Raw genomic sequence first — 17,980 nt, 5'->3', positions numbered from 1 at the left:
CAGGAGTTATTCCTTGCATTCATTAATGAATGCAGTAATGAACGCCAGCATGTGCTGAGGTCAAGTGTAATCATGCTTTGAGGGATGAAGGTGAAATGAGTGTTTGGATAAGCGAGAGTATGATGTCCCTATTCGTGAGGTTGCATCAGCTTCTCGGCCCTCGTGGTCCAAGGGTGGGGGCCTGCCCAGGAGAAGCAATGGCACATTTTCCCAGCGCTCTAATTTTAGCCAGGCTGTCACCCTCCTGAATTTCTTGGAACTGCTTATGCTGCACCAGCATCCGGCACTGTATCTGGAGGAAATGACTTTTTAACTACAGCATTGTAGTAAGATTCTTTGAACAAACCACAATGAACAATGGTGGCCAGCTTTCTTTATTCTTGGTAACTGTGAGGAAGCACTCCTAAAAAGTTGAAAAGCAGGTGAGTCTGGTGGGAGGCGACCAATTAGAGAAAAAGGATGGACCCTCGAGGCTGCTTAAGGACTGCCAAGAGGCTCCTTAGAAACAGATACATTCGGGGACTTCATTACATCTGTGGAGTCTGGGGATGTCTGGTCCTGGGACTACAATTAGCAGCTGCACTCTTTGGGGGCGCTTCTTTGTAGAGCCTCTCTCTGTCATCGGCTGCTTCTCCTCCCACAGTTGGTTCAGTCAGAGGAGCTTGGCGGTCCCACGAGATGCAGCTGGCTGTGATTTTTGCTACAGGCCACGGTCAGGAGCACGTGATAGTAGCATTGGCACAGGCCACGGTGGACCGTTTTTCAGTGTACAGTTCCAGCAAAACCTGGTATTCTCCCTGCAAGGGGCACAGGTCAAGTATTAGACGTGTGACCCACAGTACAATTAACCATTTAACAAATATTTACAGAGAACCTTGTATGTGCTGGGTGCTGTTCTGGACATTGCCGATAACGTAGAACAAGACAAGCCAACCCCTGCCCTGTGGAGCTGACAGCATCTCTGGGAGAGACAGACCACCCTTATGATATGTGACTATGTATGGTGTGTCAGGTGCTCATGTCATGGAGAAAACTCATGCAGGAAGGGAGTGGATGGAAGCACTGGATGGGTCAAGGCAAGTGCTGGTCTGCAATTTTGAGCAGGGTGGTGAAAGGAGGCCCTGCTGAGATGACGACATTTAGGCAAAGACCTGAAGCAGATGCAAGAAGGTGCAGTGCTGCTATGGGCTGGGGCCCCCACCTTAGAGGGGCAGAAGGAGGCCAGTGGGGCTGCAGGGAGAGGGGGGGATGGGGGGGGGTGAGGTAAGGGCAACACAGGAGGCCAGACTCTTACGGTCTCAAAGGCCATGGCAGGGACATCAGCTTCCACTCTGAAAGGGACTGTGGTCAGGAGAGGGTGGCCTGCCCTGGCGCCTGTGTCGGTAAGATCCCTCTGGCTGCCTCACTGAAAAGCCCAGATGGGAGGCGATTGCAGGAATCCAGGTGAGAGATGAAGATGACTTGGAGTAGAGGTGGAGGTGGGGAAGGCTTTGGGTGCCAGAGAGATTTTGAAAGAACAGCCGATAGGATCCGCTGAGGAAACGCAAGTGGGTGGGAGAGAAAGAGACGGGTTAAAGGTGACTCCAAGGCTCCTGGCCTGAGCAACTGGAAGGAGAAAGGTTTGTATGCTCAGACAGAGAAGACCCCGGGGAGCACAGTTCACCAGCACAAAACCAAAATGCACCATCACAGAAAGAATGGCTGCCTTTGGGGATCATTGCTGGCAGCAACACTGTGAGGAGGTCTCCCTTCCTTTGCAGTCAGCTTGGCAGAAGCCACCTGGCAGCCAGGTCCTATGAGGACTGTAGAAGAGCCATTCCGGTTTTGTTTGCTGCCAGCTTGCTGCCAGCGCCCCAGTCCTGCACCCCAGCAGCCACAGAGCGGTGATGTGTTTGTAGACACGAATCTGGAGAGGAAAATGCTCTGGGGTGGTGGGAGGGTCGCAAGCAGAGCAGAGGGACTGTGGCAGAAGAGGCCAGGAGACTGCTGGCACATCTTTGAACTGCCTGTCACCCAAAGGAGGAAAGAGTTTAATCTGTATAAAGCAAGAGGGAAGGAGTAGGTGAGGCCACTGGAGAGAAGCTACATGAAAGGTGGCTTTTGTTAGAAGAGAGCAACTTTCTAGCAATGAGCAGAGCTTCCAAAGAGAGTGGAGTCCCCAACACTGAAATTGTATTCAAGAGAACCAGGCTGTGCTCTGGATGGTGCCTTGGGTGTGATTCCATGATTCTAGACGCTCCCATGAGTCACACTCCTCAAATATTGAGCAGCTGTAATTTTAGAAACAGTGTTAGGAATATAACCAAAGCAGTCCAAATGTTAGAGAATTAATTATGAGTAAAGACCGGCTCAAATTTATATCTCGTTGTGTTTCATCCTTCTCTTCCTCCTCATGTACTTTTCTTTAAAATCTCTATGTGCATTTAGACACACACCTACAAATGGATTGAACACCACATGAATTTTTCATTACTACATTACGAACCTAAGAGGAGCTGTTGTATTTGAAGGAAGGGGTTCTAGATTATGAATTACAGATATCACAGACTCTGGTATAAGAGATAAGAATATTTAGGCAAGCGTGCCAGGCTGGAGGCAGGTGGAGGTGTGTGCTGGGAGGCCAGGAGGCCAGGGTAGGGAAGGACTGAGTGCAGCGTTTCTGCTGTTGAGGAGGGCACAGAGTTTGTAAGTTAGGAATTTGTAGGTGCACCTTTGGCAACACATGGGTCAGGCTGTGCCTACGAGTTGTTGTCCACATGCTTCGGGAGCCCAAAGGATCCCCTAAATTCTCATTCAGAAAGCAGGAGGCATAGACAGAGGACAGCAGGTAGGGCTTCAATCCGGGCCAAGGGGTTGGATGAGTTCAGAGGGAAATAATACCAAGACCCTGGAGAATGATCGCTGAGTGGGAGCGTTTTTGGCCACATGGGAACTGCCATTAGCCCAGAGCCCATCTCTGGAGGATTTAGCTGGAGGAGGGGATATGGGGTACGTCTTTTACAACCAAAAGTCTTTGAACTGTGTCTGTTCCATATTAAGAAAGCAAAGCCTCCGTGCATTGGGGGCCGGCCACGGCTGACCTGCAGCCGGTGTAGGGAGCCCATTTTGGGATTAAGGCCTCCAGCTCTCTCTGCTGTACATGCGATGCCCTCACACTGGGCAATATTTGCTTGAGTACCATCAGCGGTTGAAGAACTTACGTTCTGCACTTCCTTCATGCACTGTAGATGATTAAAATAAAGCTTTTTACTTATCTGGTCAACCTTTTTTCTTTTTTTTTTTTGAGATGGAGTCTTCCTCTGTTGCACAGGCTGGAGTGCAGTGGTGTGATCTCAGCTCACTGCAACCTCCACCTCCTGGGTTCAAGCGATTCTCATGCCTCAGCCTCCCGAGTGGCTGCGATTACAGGCGTGCACCACCATGACTGGTTAATTTTTGTATTTTTAGTAGAGACGGGGTTTCACCATGTTAGCCAGGCTGGTCTTGAACTTCCAACCTCAAGTGATCTGTCTGCCTCGGCCTCCGAAAGTGCTGGGGTTACAGGCATGAGGCACTGTGCCTGACCTCTCAACTTACTTTCAAAGGGGTTTTCTGACTTTAAGAAGTTCTTTTCCCTTCTATCTTATAACAGTTGCTGAGTAACTGGTTTAAAAAGAAGCCAACAATGCAAAAGTGAAAGTCAATTGTTAGTAAATTTTAAGTCAGCCTCTAGTTGGGAGGAGGGTCAGAAGAACAATGGGGAAAGAAAAACAATTCAAATAGCAAAGATTTAAAGAAAAATGGAACTCTCTGGGAGAGTTTAGGCCCCTCATACTAGAAGTGAAGACAGGTGTAGTTTTTCTTTCTTGCAAAACTTTTGTATTTTACTGAAAGGCCTGAGGAGGAAACTAGAGATTTCCAGAGGGAGAGGGCTGGAGACTTCCCAGCTGCAAGAGCAATGATAGTGGAAATCTGAGATGGTAGCAAGATGGCACTCTGACATAGGAACGCAGAGGCTGGGAAAGAAAGGAAACAAACCCAGAGGTGAAACTAAGTTAGAGATTATGGAGAAAGAGACCTTTTTCTTCAGCCAAATACAGGTTTTGGAGAACTGAAAGGATGAGGTTGTAAACGAAACTATTTAAAGTGATTACATTTTTGTAATTGCACCCCCATGCTTACTGCAGCACTATTCACTAAAGCAAAGACATGGAATCAACCTAAGTGTCTATGTATGAATGAATGGATAAAGAAGATGTGGTATATATACACAATGGAATACTATATGGCCATAAAAAAGAATAAAAATCTTGTCATTTGTGGCAACATGGATGGAACTGGGGGTCATTATCTTAAGTGAAATAAGCCAGGCACAAATACAAATATTGTTTATTCTCAATTATCTGTGGGAGCTAAAAAACATGATCACATGGAGATAGAGAGTGGAAAGATAGATACCAGAGTGGGGAGGGAGAGGACAAGAGGGAGAGTATAAAGAGAAGTGGGTTGAAGGGTACAAACACACAGTTAATAGAAGACATAAATTCAGTGTTTGATAGCAGAGTAGGGTGACTATAGTTAACAAAAATGTATTCATTGACGGACATCCTAAATACCCTGATTTGATCACTACATATTACATACACATAACCAAATCTCACATGTACTGAATACATCAGCATGCATTTTTAAAAATCACATTTTTGTGATCCTTTTCATATTGTTCCATAAGATTCTCTGAGGGGCCTGTAATCCCAGCACTTTGGGAGGCCGAGGCGGGTGGATCACGAGGTCAGGAGTTCGAGACCAACCTGGCCAATATGGTGAAACCCTGTTTCTACTAAAAATCCAAAAATTAGCTGGGCGTGGTGGCGTGTGCCTGTAGTCCAAGCTACTTGGGAGGCTGAGGCGGAAGAATAGCTTGAACCCGGGAGGCAGAGGTTGCAGTGAGCTGAGATCACGCCCCTGCACTCCAGCCTGGGAGGCAGAACAAGACTCTGTCTCAAAAAAAAAAAAACATTATCTGAGGGGTAGCATATTGAACATTTATTGCTTATAGCAGAGTGATGTAAATTGAGTCATTTAATAATGTCACATTATCTTGAACAGAAAGGAATTAGTGGAAAATTCTACTCTTAGCTGTGAGCTTTGCCAGCAAATGCTAAGGATGTGGGCATTTTATTGACTTAGTGGCAGCTTATGAGTAACAACGAAAGGACAGTAACTGGAGGACCTTCATGCCTTCATGGCTTGTGCATCTTCCTTTCTCTGAACTGCCAGCCTCCTGAGCTCGGTCCCAGCACGTGCATGGTGCCGCCCACACAGCCCAGCAGCACTGCCATATGGAACCCCACAAATGCCGTAATCCTGCTGGACAAGACGCTGGCATCCCTCTCAGTGGGAGGTTTGTACTCGGAGGATTCCCTAAGGTTTACTGACATGTAAAATATTAAATGCCAAAATGACAAAGCCAGTGTGTCAAGAAATTTCAAGTGCCCACTCTGAAGCAGCAGTTTTATTAAGAAAGGGTTTTTGCAGGGATGGCCTATGGATAAGTTTTATTAAGAAAGGGTTTTTGCAGGGATGGCCTATGGATAAGTTTTATTAAGAAAGGGTTTTTGCAGGGATGGCCTATGGATAAGTTTTATTAAGAAAGGGTTTTTGCAGGGATGGCCTATGGATAAGTTTTATTAAGAAAGGGTTTTTGCAGGGATGGCCTATGGATAAGTTTTATTAAGAAAGGGTTTTTGCAGGGATGGCCTATGGATAAGTTTTATTAAGAAAGGGTTTTTGCAGGGATGGCCTATGGATAAGTTTTATTAAGAAAGGGTTTTTGCAGGGATGGCCTATGGATAAGTTTTATTAAGAAAGGGTTTTTGCAGGGATGGCCTATGGATAAGTTTTATTAAGAAAGGGTTTTTGCAGGGATGGCCTATGGATAAGTTTTATTAAGAAAGGGTTTTTGCAGGGATGGCCTATGGATAAGTTTTATTAAGAAAGGGTTTTTGCAGGGATGGCCTATGGATAAGTTTTATTAAGAAAGGGTTTTTGCAGGGATGGCCTATGGATAAGTTTTATTAAGAAAGGGTTTTTGCAGGGATGGCCTATGGATAAGTTTTATTAAGAAAGGGTTTTTGCAGGGATGGCCTATGGATAAGTTTTATTAAGAAAGGGTTTTTGCAGGGATGGCCTATGGATAAGTTTTATTAAGAAAGGGTTTTTGCAGGGATGGCCTATGGATAAGTTTTATTAAGAAAGGGTTTTTGCAGGGATGGCCTATGGATAAGTTTTATTAAGAAAGGGTTTTTGCAGGGATGGCCTATGGATAAGTTTTATTAAGAAAGGGTTTTTGCAGGGATGGCCTATGGATAAGTTTTATTAAGAAAGGGTTTTTGCAGGGATGGCCTATGGATAAGTTTTATTAAGAAAGGGTTTTTGCAGGGATGGCCTATGGATAAGTTTTAAACCGTTTAATTCTTTCCTTCTCTTCTTTCTTGGTTTCTCCTCCTTTCCCTCCTCCTTCTAGCCTTCTTCTTCTTCAAGAAACAAACTGTTTAATACAAGAAGTAAGTAATATCTTACCCGAGGAATAGTAAATTCAGGATTATTGACAGGCCCAGCATAGTAAATCTGCTCTGAAAAAATATATAAAGCATAGATGATGTTATTCAAGCATTTAAAAAAATGATTCATTCATATGATTTGTGGTTACACAGATATGTGACAATTGTTGGCACCAAAATAAGAGCAGCTATTGCTAGAAATGTTTTCATTTCCTGATCTACACCTACCATTCATTGACTTATTCATTCATGCCACAAATATTGGTCGGGCACCTTCCATGTGGCAGGCCCTGGGGATCCTGGGATGAAAAAAAAGAAGTCTCTGTCCACATATTGCTTACATTCTGTTAAGATCTGGCTATGTCCCCACTCAAATCTCATCTTGAATTGTAGTTTCCATAATTCCTGCATGTCATGGGAGGGACCCAGTGGGAGGTAACTGAATCATGGGGGTGGATTTTACCTGTGATGTTCTCGCGATAGTGAATAAGTCTCATGAGATCTGATGGTTTTATAAAGGGCAGTTCCCCTGCACACGCCCTCTTGCCTGCCACCGTATAAGATGTGCCTTTGCTCCTCCTTTGTCTTCCACTATGATTGTGAGGCCTCCCCAGCCCTCTGGAACTGTGAGTCTGTTAAACCTCTTTTTCTTTATAAATTACCCAGTCTTGGGTGTTTCTTCATAGTGGTATGAAAATGAACTAATGCATATTCTACTGAGGAGAATGATGATTCAGAAATAACTAAACAAGACGACATCCAGATTGTAACAAGTGCTGGAAAGAGACACCAAGTAATATGAGAGAGGCAGGAGGGTGTGGTGGGGAAGGGGCCAGGCTGGATCCAGGTTGCTCAGGGTTAAGTCCCAAGATTAGTTGACTGTGGACAGTTGTTATCTCTTTGGGCTCAGTTTCCTTGTTTTTTTTTTTTTTTTTTTTTTTTTCCAAGATGGGTAAGATAATGACAATAACAGTAACTACTTCCTAGGGTGGTGGGGAATTAAAAGAGGTAATCAATAAACAGCACTAATAACAATGCCTGGGAAGCACTCCATGAATACTTGCTAATGCCAGGAACTGGGAGGCACCATGTTCCACAGGGTGGCAGGTCATGGAGGCGTCTGTAAGGAGGTAGCATTTGAGCCAAGTCCTGAAGGAGCAGAATGGGCCAAGCATTTAAATAGCTGGGGGAAGATCATCTCAGAATAACAAAATAAGGACAGAGGCCTTGATGTGGAAAAGAGTTTAGGAAATTGGGAGGATAGAGGGAGATGAGACTGCTGAAGCACAGTGAACAAGAGGAACTGTGTTGAGAAGAGCTTGGAAAGATTGAGGGGTGACAGATATTTCAGGACCTGCAGGAAATGGTAGGGAGTTCAGATTTCATTCCAGAGGCAGTGGAAATGTGTCAAAAGTCATGTCAAAATAGCTAACTTATGTTTTGCAGAGACACTCTGCTGTGTAGAGAATGCAGAGGAGAGGCCAAGTGTGAAGGCTCTTCTGTGGCCAAGGTAAATGATGGATTGGTGAAGGGTGGTGGTGGTGGAGGTAGGGAACATGAATGAGATCACAGCTGTGTTGGGTGATAGCACCCACTGATGAGTGGGTATAGAGAGTGGGGGCCAGGAAGGTTTTGGTTTGAGCATCTGGATAGATGGGGGTGCCATTTATTGAGATTAGGGAAGGCTGGTGAGGAAGTGTGTGTGTGTGTGTGTGTGTGTGTGTGTGATGATTGAAGAGCTCTATTTCTGGGAGATGGTTAATAAGAATCCTTGGAAGCAGTTGGCTATACAAGTCTGGAATTTTAGGGAAAAGGTAAGAATGGAGCTATGAATATCAGAGTTATTAACATGTGGTGATTAAGCCATGGGACAGGATGAGATGCCTCCCTCATCCAAAGGAGATAGAATTAATCAACAGAGGAGAGGACAGGACCTCCTGAGGCCCTCCAACATTCAGAGGTTGGGTTGAGGAGAAGCCAACCAAGGAGACTAAGAAGAGATGGTCAGTGGAGTGGATGGTAGTCAGAGACTGAGGGATCAAGGAAGCCAGGAGTTGAATGTTTTTCAAACAGGAGGGTATTGCCAGCCATGCTGAATGCGGCTGCTGAGAGTTTGAGTAAGATGAGAACAGAACTGTGCAGTGGATTTGGCAACATGGAGGTCATTTGGTGACCTTGACAAGAACACTGGAGAGATGAGTACAGATGCCTGAATGGGGTGGACTGAAGAGAGATAAGGAGGTGAGGAAGTAAGAGTTTTGTTATAAGAGGGAGCAAAAGAAAAGAAAAGATAACTGAAGGAGAGTGTGGTATTAAGAATGGCTTGTTTCTTTGTTCAAGATGGGAGATACTGTACCATATTTGTTGTTCCAAGGGAATAATCTTGTAGAAAGAGAGATTGAAGATGCAGAAGAGGGAATAACTGAAGACATGAAGGGTTTAAGAAGGTGGAAAGGAAGGCTATTAACACTCCCTCCTGCATTTGAGAGAAGCATGAATATTACTCCCACAATTGTAGGAGAGAAAACAGAGCAGAATGAGTTCAGGTGTAGATACGTTTGTAGATGGGCCAGTAAACCAATAGTGGGGCTCCTGACTGATTACTTTCATTTTTGCAGTGAAGGTCACAGACAGGTAGGGGGCACTAGATGGCGAGTGCCTGTGTTGTGTTGAGTAGCAAAAGGAGGAATACAATATTCATGGACAGTGGGGAAGAAATCTACTTGAGAAATACAGTAAGATTTCTAGGCAGTGTTGAGTGCTTTTTTTGAGGTTTGTGGCCATAAATTTAAAGATACTCCAGTTAGCCCAGATGTATATTTTCTTAGAGACATTCAGCAGCTCTGATGCTACTGAAGGTCAATGGTTGGGTTGGAGTTTCACTGGACAAGAATGAAAAGAAGAGAAAGTCAAGGCTGTTGGGTTAGATGCAAGGAAAAGATTATAATAATAGACCATAGAATCTATGGCGAGTAAGGAAGAAAGTGAAGGCGGAATTGTTGATTGTAACAGTGGGGAAGTGAGTTGAATGGAGTTTCTATTATTGCAGTCAAGGTGCTAGAATTGGTGAGCTGGCAGGATATGAGGAAGCCACATGGCAGAGGGCTTGACATTTAGATTTCAGAAAGGGTGCATTTTTACAGGCTGTGAGATATCCAGGGTTGACATAAGAGATGGTGGCTGAGGTGTAAAGATGGAAATGCTTGTTGGAAGTAAGGGGGTGAAAGAACTGAGACATCATGGTGCTTGGTGGGCCATCCACATCAGTATTGAAGTCAGCAAGAAGGATGATGCCTTGCCCAGCCCCTCAGTGATGACTGCCTCCCCCGTGATCCCTCAGCACTGCAAACTGTGTATTCGAAGCATTGTGGCTAAGAGCACACGTCCAGGGGTCAGACTATCTGGGCTTGATTCTGAGCTCTTTTTTCTATTAATTGGGCAAGTTACTTAACCTGTCTGAGCAGTACATGTAGGCACTGTAACTAATATGTGGTTACATATAGAGGGTTCAGAGGGACATCCTGCCCGGGGTTCATTTTTCATGCTGGTGCTTTGCCCAGCCTGAGGATGCACCCCTTGCACTGCAATCTATGCTAATGGTGCCCCTAAAAGATATGCACCGCAGTGGTTCAGCTACTGGAACATGATTTCATTTTTGGAAGTTATCTTTTTCCCAGTAGATACTCTCTGACCCAAGCCAAGACAATCAGAGCAGAGAGACAAAGAGACCCCTTCCCAATCTGTTCTGGCAAGAGAAGCAGAACTCATCAGTCTCTAGAGCTGCCCACTTTCTGCCTGGTGTTCCAGCTTTCTTGCCAATTCTGTGACTCCTAAATGTCCTTTCAAGAAATTCCCTTTGCTTTTGTTGGCTGGATTGGGTGTCTTCTGCTTGCAACTCAGGATGTGGCCGCTACGGGCATGAACAAGCCAAGAGCACTCCTGCTGGCTATCAGGGTTTGGACACAGTGTGGCTCAGGAGCAGAATCCAAGAACAAGGACTGGTGTGCCATCCCTGTCTGATCTGGCTGGGTTCCCTTGGGCATGTTTATACCTGCTTTATGCAGGTATATTCTACAAATTGTGCAGGTATATTCTACAAATTCTACAAATTGCTGTAGGGTGGCACAGCCTCCTTCCTTCCTTCCTTGACCTAGGAAGGAGACAGACTTGGGTTTGAGACCCAGCTCTCCGACTCACTAGCTAAGTGATGTTGGGCAATTTGCTCAGCCATCCTGCAACTCAGCTTTTGTGCTTGCTAATCGAAATAGCAATGCCTCCCCATAGGGCATTGAGAGGACTGGAGAACTTGTGTGTAAAGCCGCTGAGCAGAATGTGGTCCCCAGGAAGGGTAGAAATGGCAATTAGTTATTAACTATATTATTATTTACCCAGGTGTGAAAAACAGTAACAGAATGGACATTCACTTGGTGGATGCTGAAATATGCAATGAGACTAGGTTTTGGAGCTTCTTGCTTGAGCCAGTATATGTAACTTCTAAGTTCTGTCTGTGCCTTTTTTTTAAACTTTTGTTTTAAAAAATGGATGAGTATGACTCTTTGAAGAACAACACTCTAATGATACCTAACATTTTGTTATGCTTATTTAATGCTCCCGGGGTTTGCTCATTTGTGTTCTTCACCATTAAGAGGTCCTTCACTGGGCTGAGAGGTTTTCATTAAATTGGTCTCTTACAGTTTACAGTTTCAATTGGAGCTTTTTTGGGGGCTCATGAAGTTCTTGAGGTAACTGCAAGTAACTCATGAAATTGTCTTTTTTTTTAACCTGATAAAACAACACCTAAAATTAAATTTTCACTCCATCCTTTCTCAGATCCTCTCCAATTCTGAGATTCCTTTAATTAACATTCTCACACTCCAGGACTATAAAAAGAGCCCCAGTATATTTGCACCCATTTCTTCCGTTCCCTTCATGTGCAATCTTTATCAGTTTTTAATGTGCAGTGGATTAAAGAAATTCACCTCCCTGGTTCTGAACACTTGAAGTCATTTCTGAATATCAGCTTTTTTTTTTGACCCAGATCTTTGGGTGATTGTCATTGAGTGTCTTTTTGAAAAGAAAATTGGTTTTTAAATTGTGAAAATAAAAGGTCCCAAGGGTTTTGGGTGACATCAACTTGATGCGAGGGCCTGTGTCTTCCTTTTTTTTTTTTTTGAAACAGGGTCTGGCTCTGTCACCCAGGTTGTGCAATCTCGGTTCATTGCAACCTCCATCTTCCAGGTTCAGGTGATCCTCCCATCTTCCCACCTCAGCCTCCTGAGTAGCTGAGACTACAAGTGCGTGCCACCATACATGCCTAGTTTTTTGTAGAGATGGAGTTTCATCATGTTGTCCAGGCTGGTCTCCAACTCCTGAGCTCAAGTGATTCACCCACCTTGGCCTCCCAAAGTGCTAGGATTACAGGCCTGAACCACTGCACCCGGCTGGTCCTGTGTCTTGGTCTGCCTCTTTTTGTTCTCAATAACCAGCGCAGATGCAGCCTGCTGACTGCATGAACTCTTTTAGGCAACCCTCTCCCCATTTCCTAGCCCTTGCTAGGATCTTGCTGGAATTCCTGCCAATTTCCCAAATTTATTATAAAATGTACATTAATGCTGAAGCATTTTTAGGGTGCTTAACAGTATAAAAATACTCAAGAGTTATAATTATGATGACTAGGCCAATTGGCATATCCAGAACAAATATTTTTGTTTAAAAAATCATTCATTCATTTACCTAGCATTTTGAGTCCCTTTCCCACCTGCTGGGCCCAGTAGGGCAGGGTAGAGGGGAAGCAGTGTTCTTTTTTGCCCCAGTTATATTGAGAAATGATTGACAAATAAAAATTGTATATATTTAAGTTGTATAATGTGGTTAGCATATCCTCACATAGTCACCTTTCGTGTGTGTGTGCATGTGTGTGCCTGCATGTGTGTGTTTGTGTGCATGCATGCATTTGTGTGTGAATGTATGTGCGTTTTTGTGTGTATGCATGCTTGTGTGCGTGCGTGTGTGTTTGTGTGTAGTGAGAACACTGGAGAGCTACTCCGTTAGCAATGCACAATACACTGTGATCAACAGTAGTCACTGCGCTGTACGTTAGGTCTCCAGAACTTACTCATCCTCTAACTGCAAGTTTGCACCCTTTGACCACCATCTCTTCTTTTCCCATGCTCCTTAGACTCTGCCAACCACTCATCTACTCTTACTATGAGTTTGACTTTTATTTTTGGATTCCACCTGTAAGTGAGATCATGCAATGTTTGTCTGCCTTATTTCGTTTAGCATAAGGTCCTCCAGGTTTGTCCACGTTGTTGCAAATGGCAGAATTTCTTTCTTTTTTAAGGCTGAATCATATTCCATTGTGTGTATAGACCAAATTTTCTTTATCCGTTCATCTGTCGCTGTTGTTTTTACATCTTGGCTACTGTGACTAAGTCTGTGAGAAATTCCCACTGTCGGTGGGAATGTAAATTAGTACAGACACTGTGGAAAACAGTGTGGAGATTCCTCAAAAAATTAAAAATAGAACTTCCATATGATTCAGCAATCCCACTTCTAGGTATATATATATCCAAAGGAGATGAAATCAGTATCTGGAAGGGATACCTGCATGCAGGGAGGCAGTGTCAACCTGGGAGGATGCAGCCCTCACTCTCCCCTCCAGGTGAGGCCAAGAGCAAAGTGGGAGGAAGCTCAGAGTCTGTGATGACATCTGGTGCATGGAGGACCAAGGTGAGGGGCCAGAGGACGAAGAGGAAGGTGGGAAGGATGTTCCAGACCAACCAAGAGCATCGTCTCCGGAGGAGGAGGAGGGAGGGAGTGCATGGCTTTATTCTAGTGAGCTCTGGATACAGTCTTTATTCCTCTCCTTACCTCTGAGTATTTCCTGAGAGAACCAGATCTGGAAGATGGGGAAGGCCCAGGCACTGCTTCTCATCCCATCCCCTCTGATCTGAAGCTTTGCTTTCTTCAGTTTCTGACCCTCGAGGATGTAGTCCTTACTGTTCCCTTAAGACTTGGAGCTGGTAAGTTAGGGCTCTCATTTAAGGTAATAACAAACTTGCCTTGGAGTAGGGACTGATAAGAGTGTCCACTGCCTTCAGGGCGAATGTCACTGTAGCTAGATCCCAGTGGGCCTTAAAGGCTGGAGGTTTCTTCAGGTTTCCATGGATTCCAGGCAGTGTGGGTAGGTAAGCTCCAGGCTAAGCCAGGCCTAATTGTAACTTTTTAGTATTATTTTTCAGTGTGTCCTAATTTGGCATCTCCTCAAGCTCCTGGGCCATTCAACTCTTATCCTCTGAGCCTCTGAGTCCTTTGTGTCTCTCCTGGAGGGGTCCTCCCGGGACTCTCAGTGCTGCAGGCTTGGCTGCTCCATTTCAGAGGGGGTTCTTCCAGTTCTCCCCATACAGTTGCACAGAATGTGCCTGGCTCAGGGTTAAGTGGGATCAGAAATCCAGCTGTGCCCTACTGGGTCAGGGCCTGTAGCCAAGGACTGGACTGAATCCCAGCAGCATATGCTTTTAGTGGTCTGGGTCACATCCTCTCAGCCCCTGGTGGAATCCCGGCTGCTGGAGTGGGCATCAGCAGGGCCTCTGACGTTACTCCATGTCAAGGGGCTGCCCCTCTGCATGCTTTCCTGCTTCAGAGAAGCCCATGAAGGGCAACTGGGAAGTGCAGGGATGTGAACTCCTGAAGCCTCCTGATCCTTAGAAGGACAATTCTGAGGCACACGCTGCGATTCCCCAGGGGTTGCTGAGGGATGGAGTCCTAGCTCCCTGTGCTGGTAATCAGCTCCCTGATGCATCTCTTACTGGCTTTCCCCATCACCCTTGCTTCCTGACACCACAGCCCAGTGTACAACCCACCCCCAAGTCCTTGAACCTGGCTTTACTTGGGGGTACCCCAAACTAGAAACACTTCCTGGAAGAAGGTGCCCCTTTTTCTAATGTATACCAAGACCATGGATGAGCTAGTGGTGGTCCTAGCCACCTGGCTGCCGATACGTTTGCACCTGTTTCTTGTGATGGAACCACCTAGTTCAGAAATGGTACCCGAATGCCCTGGAACCTGTTCCTTGACTTTTATGCCAAAGACCAGGAAGGAGAATTTTCATGCCCTGGATTATCTCTTTGAATTCTCTGAATCTCACACTCTGGGAGAAGACAGGAGCTGAGTGACAGGGACAAGAGGTGAAGATCACAGCTGTGCTCCAAGGGGAGGAACAGGGTATGCGAGGAAGCCTGTGAGTTTTAGAAAAGAGGGACTGGAGGAAGCAGCAGGGGGGCACGGTGAACTCTGTCTTTGTTTTCTTCATTCAGTTGGATGGAGAGTTAGTGTCCCTGAATAGCGCACAAGTGTCCAATAGTGCATAAGTGGAATAACCTATAATAAATCAAGTTAACTCTAATAAAGTGGATTTGAAAACTTTGGGACTCTTTGGCAAGTCAAATGGCCGTTTGTTGGAGGATTATTTCTGTTGCTCCACAATTAGAACTTGCTCAACTTTATTTCTAAATGTTTCTTGGGGATGTCCAGCATTTGGTCTCACCCCATTGGCTGTGTGAAGGGTCAGCGTGTTCTGGGAATAGTTGCTGAGGTGTTTTTGGAATCACAAGTGTACTTTAGAACTCATAACTGTATAATGTGAGTTTGGATGACTTTTTCTATACATGAGTTATCTTAGTTTTGCTTCCAGCTAACTCTACTTTGATATCTCTCCCTGTCCATTTGACGAGGCATGTGAGATTTTATTTTACGGCCTTTCACTACCTAGAGAAATTTAATGTTATTTACAACTTGAAAACATTCACTGTGTACTTGTAATGAATCATTTATAAAATTAGAATTTTTCCTGGGTTTCTTCACTCATGGTCCTCTCCTTAGGCCTCTGCAGTGATTCAGAGATGTACTCATCTCTACCCTCCTTTTCTTTTTCTTTTCTTTTTTTTTTTTTTTTTTTTTTTTTAGAGAGAAATCTCACTCTGTTGCCCAGGGCTGCAGTGCAATGGTGTGATCATAGCTCACCACAGCCTTAAATTCCTGGGCTCAAGTGATCCTCCTGCCTCAGCCTCCCAAGTAGCTGGGACTACACCACCATGCCCAGCTAATTTCTAAAATTTTTTTAGAGATGGGGGTCTTCCTATGTTGCCCAGTCTGGTCTCAAACTCCCAGCTTCAAGAAATCCTCCCTGCCGCAGCCTCTGTAGCTGCTGGGATCAGAGGCATAGCCACTGCACCCGGCTATCCCTGCCCCCTCCTGCCTTTTTTTTTTTTTTTTTTTTGTTCCAGAGATGGGGTTTCTCTATGTTGCCCAGGCTGGTCTGGAATTCTTGAGCTCAAGCAATCTGTGCCCCTCGGCCTCCCAAAGTGCTGGGATTACAGGTGTGACCCACTGCACCCGGCCTCTCCCTACCCTTTTTATTCCTAATATAAGCTGGTTTTCTCTCCATGACAAACATGATGAAGGACTCCTTGCCATCTTACCATCTTTCTTTGCCAAGAATGGGCACAGCACATGGGCTGTCATTGACTCCTAGCCAAATCATTTCTCCTCTGGTTAGAGGGCATGCAGGTGGTGGTTTCATGGGGGAAAAGTGACAATAATGACCCAATAAGGGAAGCCCTTGGGAGCAATGATACAATCTCCTAACAGAAAGACTCATCTCTTGCCTCAGATTTGTGAGCAAGCGCATTATCTGTGAAGTTCTCAGAGTTGTTGGACTTCTATGAAAGCATTTTAATTGAAAACCTATGGAGTTTGAGTTTTTCCCATATTATACACAGTTTTGGGCCTTTTCACATGGCACATAGAGTTCAGCAAGGCATGCTGGTTTTCCACTTGGGGGTTGTGCAGGCTAGTAATGGCCCCCCAAAAGTGGTCCAAATCATAATCCCCAGAAACTGTGAATATGTTACCTTATATGGCAACAGGAACTCTGCAGACATGACTGAATTAAGGATTTTGAGATGGGGAGATTACCCTGTGTGGCCCAGGGGGTCCAATGTAATCACAGAGGTCCTTATAAGAGGGAGGTAGGAGATCAGAAGGAGAAGGCCAGGTGGAGATGGAAGCAGAGAGTAGAGTGATGCCACTACGGGCCGAGGAACGCAGCAGCCTCTAGAAACTGAAAAAGGCGAGAAAGCCGGCTCTCCCTGTGCCTCCAGAAGAAACACAATTCTATGATACTTTGATGCTAGCTTTCTGATATCCAGACTGTAAGAGAATCAATTGATGGTGTTGTCAATGGCTACGTTTATGGTGATTTGTTACAGCAGCTATAGAAAGCTAATACAGCGGCCTTGGATTAAGAAAGGAGGGACCAGGTGATGAGCCTGAGAAGGGACAAGGCTGGTGGCTTGTTTGTATTTGTGCTCTCCACAAAGGGCCCTTCAGAACCATGACACGGATGTAACCTAGGATTTGAGCAGAAGAGAAAGTGCTTGGGTTTAGGGCTGGGCCAGAGAGTAAAATTTCTAACATAAACTCACAAACGAGCTCAGGATGGACTGTTAAAAATACTTTAGAGCTGAGAATGATGGTTTCCAATTTCATCCATGTCCCTACAAAGGATATGAACTCATCATTTTTTATGGCTGCATAGTATTCCATGGTGTATATGTGCCACATTTTCTTAATCCAGTCTATCATTGTTGGACATTTGGGTTGGTTCCAAGTCTTTGCTATTGTGAATAGTGCCGCAATAAACATACGTGTGCATGTGTCTTTATAGCAGCATGATTTATAGTCCTTTGGGTATATACCCAGTAATGGGATGGCTGGGCGCATGTTCTCACTCATAGGTGGGAATTGAACAATGAGAACACATGGACACAGGAAGGGGAACATCACACTCTGGGGACTGTTGTGGGGTGGGGGGAGGGGGGAGGGATAGCATTAGGAGATATAACTAATGCTAAATGATGAGTTAATGGGTGCAGCACACCAGCATGGCACACGTATACATATATAACTAGCCTGCACATTGTGCACGTGTACCCTAAAACTTAAAGTATAATAATAATAAAAAAAAATAGAGCAGTATAGATACTACTAGGTCAGATCTGTGCAATAGAACATTCCACAAAAATGGGAATGTTCTGTGTCTACACCATCAAATACAGTAGTCACCAGGCATGTGTGGCTATTAGGAGCTTGAAATATGGCTGGTAGGACTGGTGCACTGAATTTTTAATTTAACTTAAATGTAAATTCTTCAAATAGCCGCATGTGACTTGTGGCTGTCATACTGGACAGTGCAATTCTAGATCAGCACTGGCTAAGAGAAATATAATGTGAACCATATATGCAACATAAAATTTTCTAGTAACTATACAAAAAAAGGAAGAGGAAATAAGTAAAATTAATTTAGTAATATATTTTGTTTAACCCACTTATTAAAAATATTACCATTTCAGCATGGAACCAATATGAAGAGTCTT

General features: G+C 44.7%; 1 protein-coding gene across 2 annotated transcripts in view; it reads right to left on the bottom strand.

The window, feature by feature from the left end:
* Positions 1-358: 358 nt before the first annotated feature.
* The window catches only part of LY86 (lymphocyte antigen 86), a 69,368-nt gene continuing 51,746 nt past the window's right edge, over positions 359-17,980 (bottom strand). For both annotated transcript variants that reach the window (XM_063812068.1, XM_016954862.4), the window contains 2 exons: positions 6,562-6,614; positions 359-797 (listed from right to left, as the gene is read on the bottom strand). In XM_063812068.1, coding sequence (XP_063668138.1) covers positions 714-797; positions 6,562-6,614 — 137 coding nt within the window. In that variant the 3' untranslated portion in view covers positions 359-713. The remainder of the gene's footprint in view (positions 798-6,561; positions 6,615-17,980) is intronic.

Source organism: Pan troglodytes, chromosome 5 (assembly GCF_028858775.2).
Source record: "Pan troglodytes isolate AG18354 chromosome 5, NHGRI_mPanTro3-v2.0_pri, whole genome shotgun sequence".
In the NCBI taxonomy this organism is placed as follows: domain Eukaryota; kingdom Metazoa; phylum Chordata; class Mammalia; order Primates; family Hominidae; genus Pan; species Pan troglodytes.
This window is presented reverse-complemented; position numbering and strand designations above follow the sequence as displayed.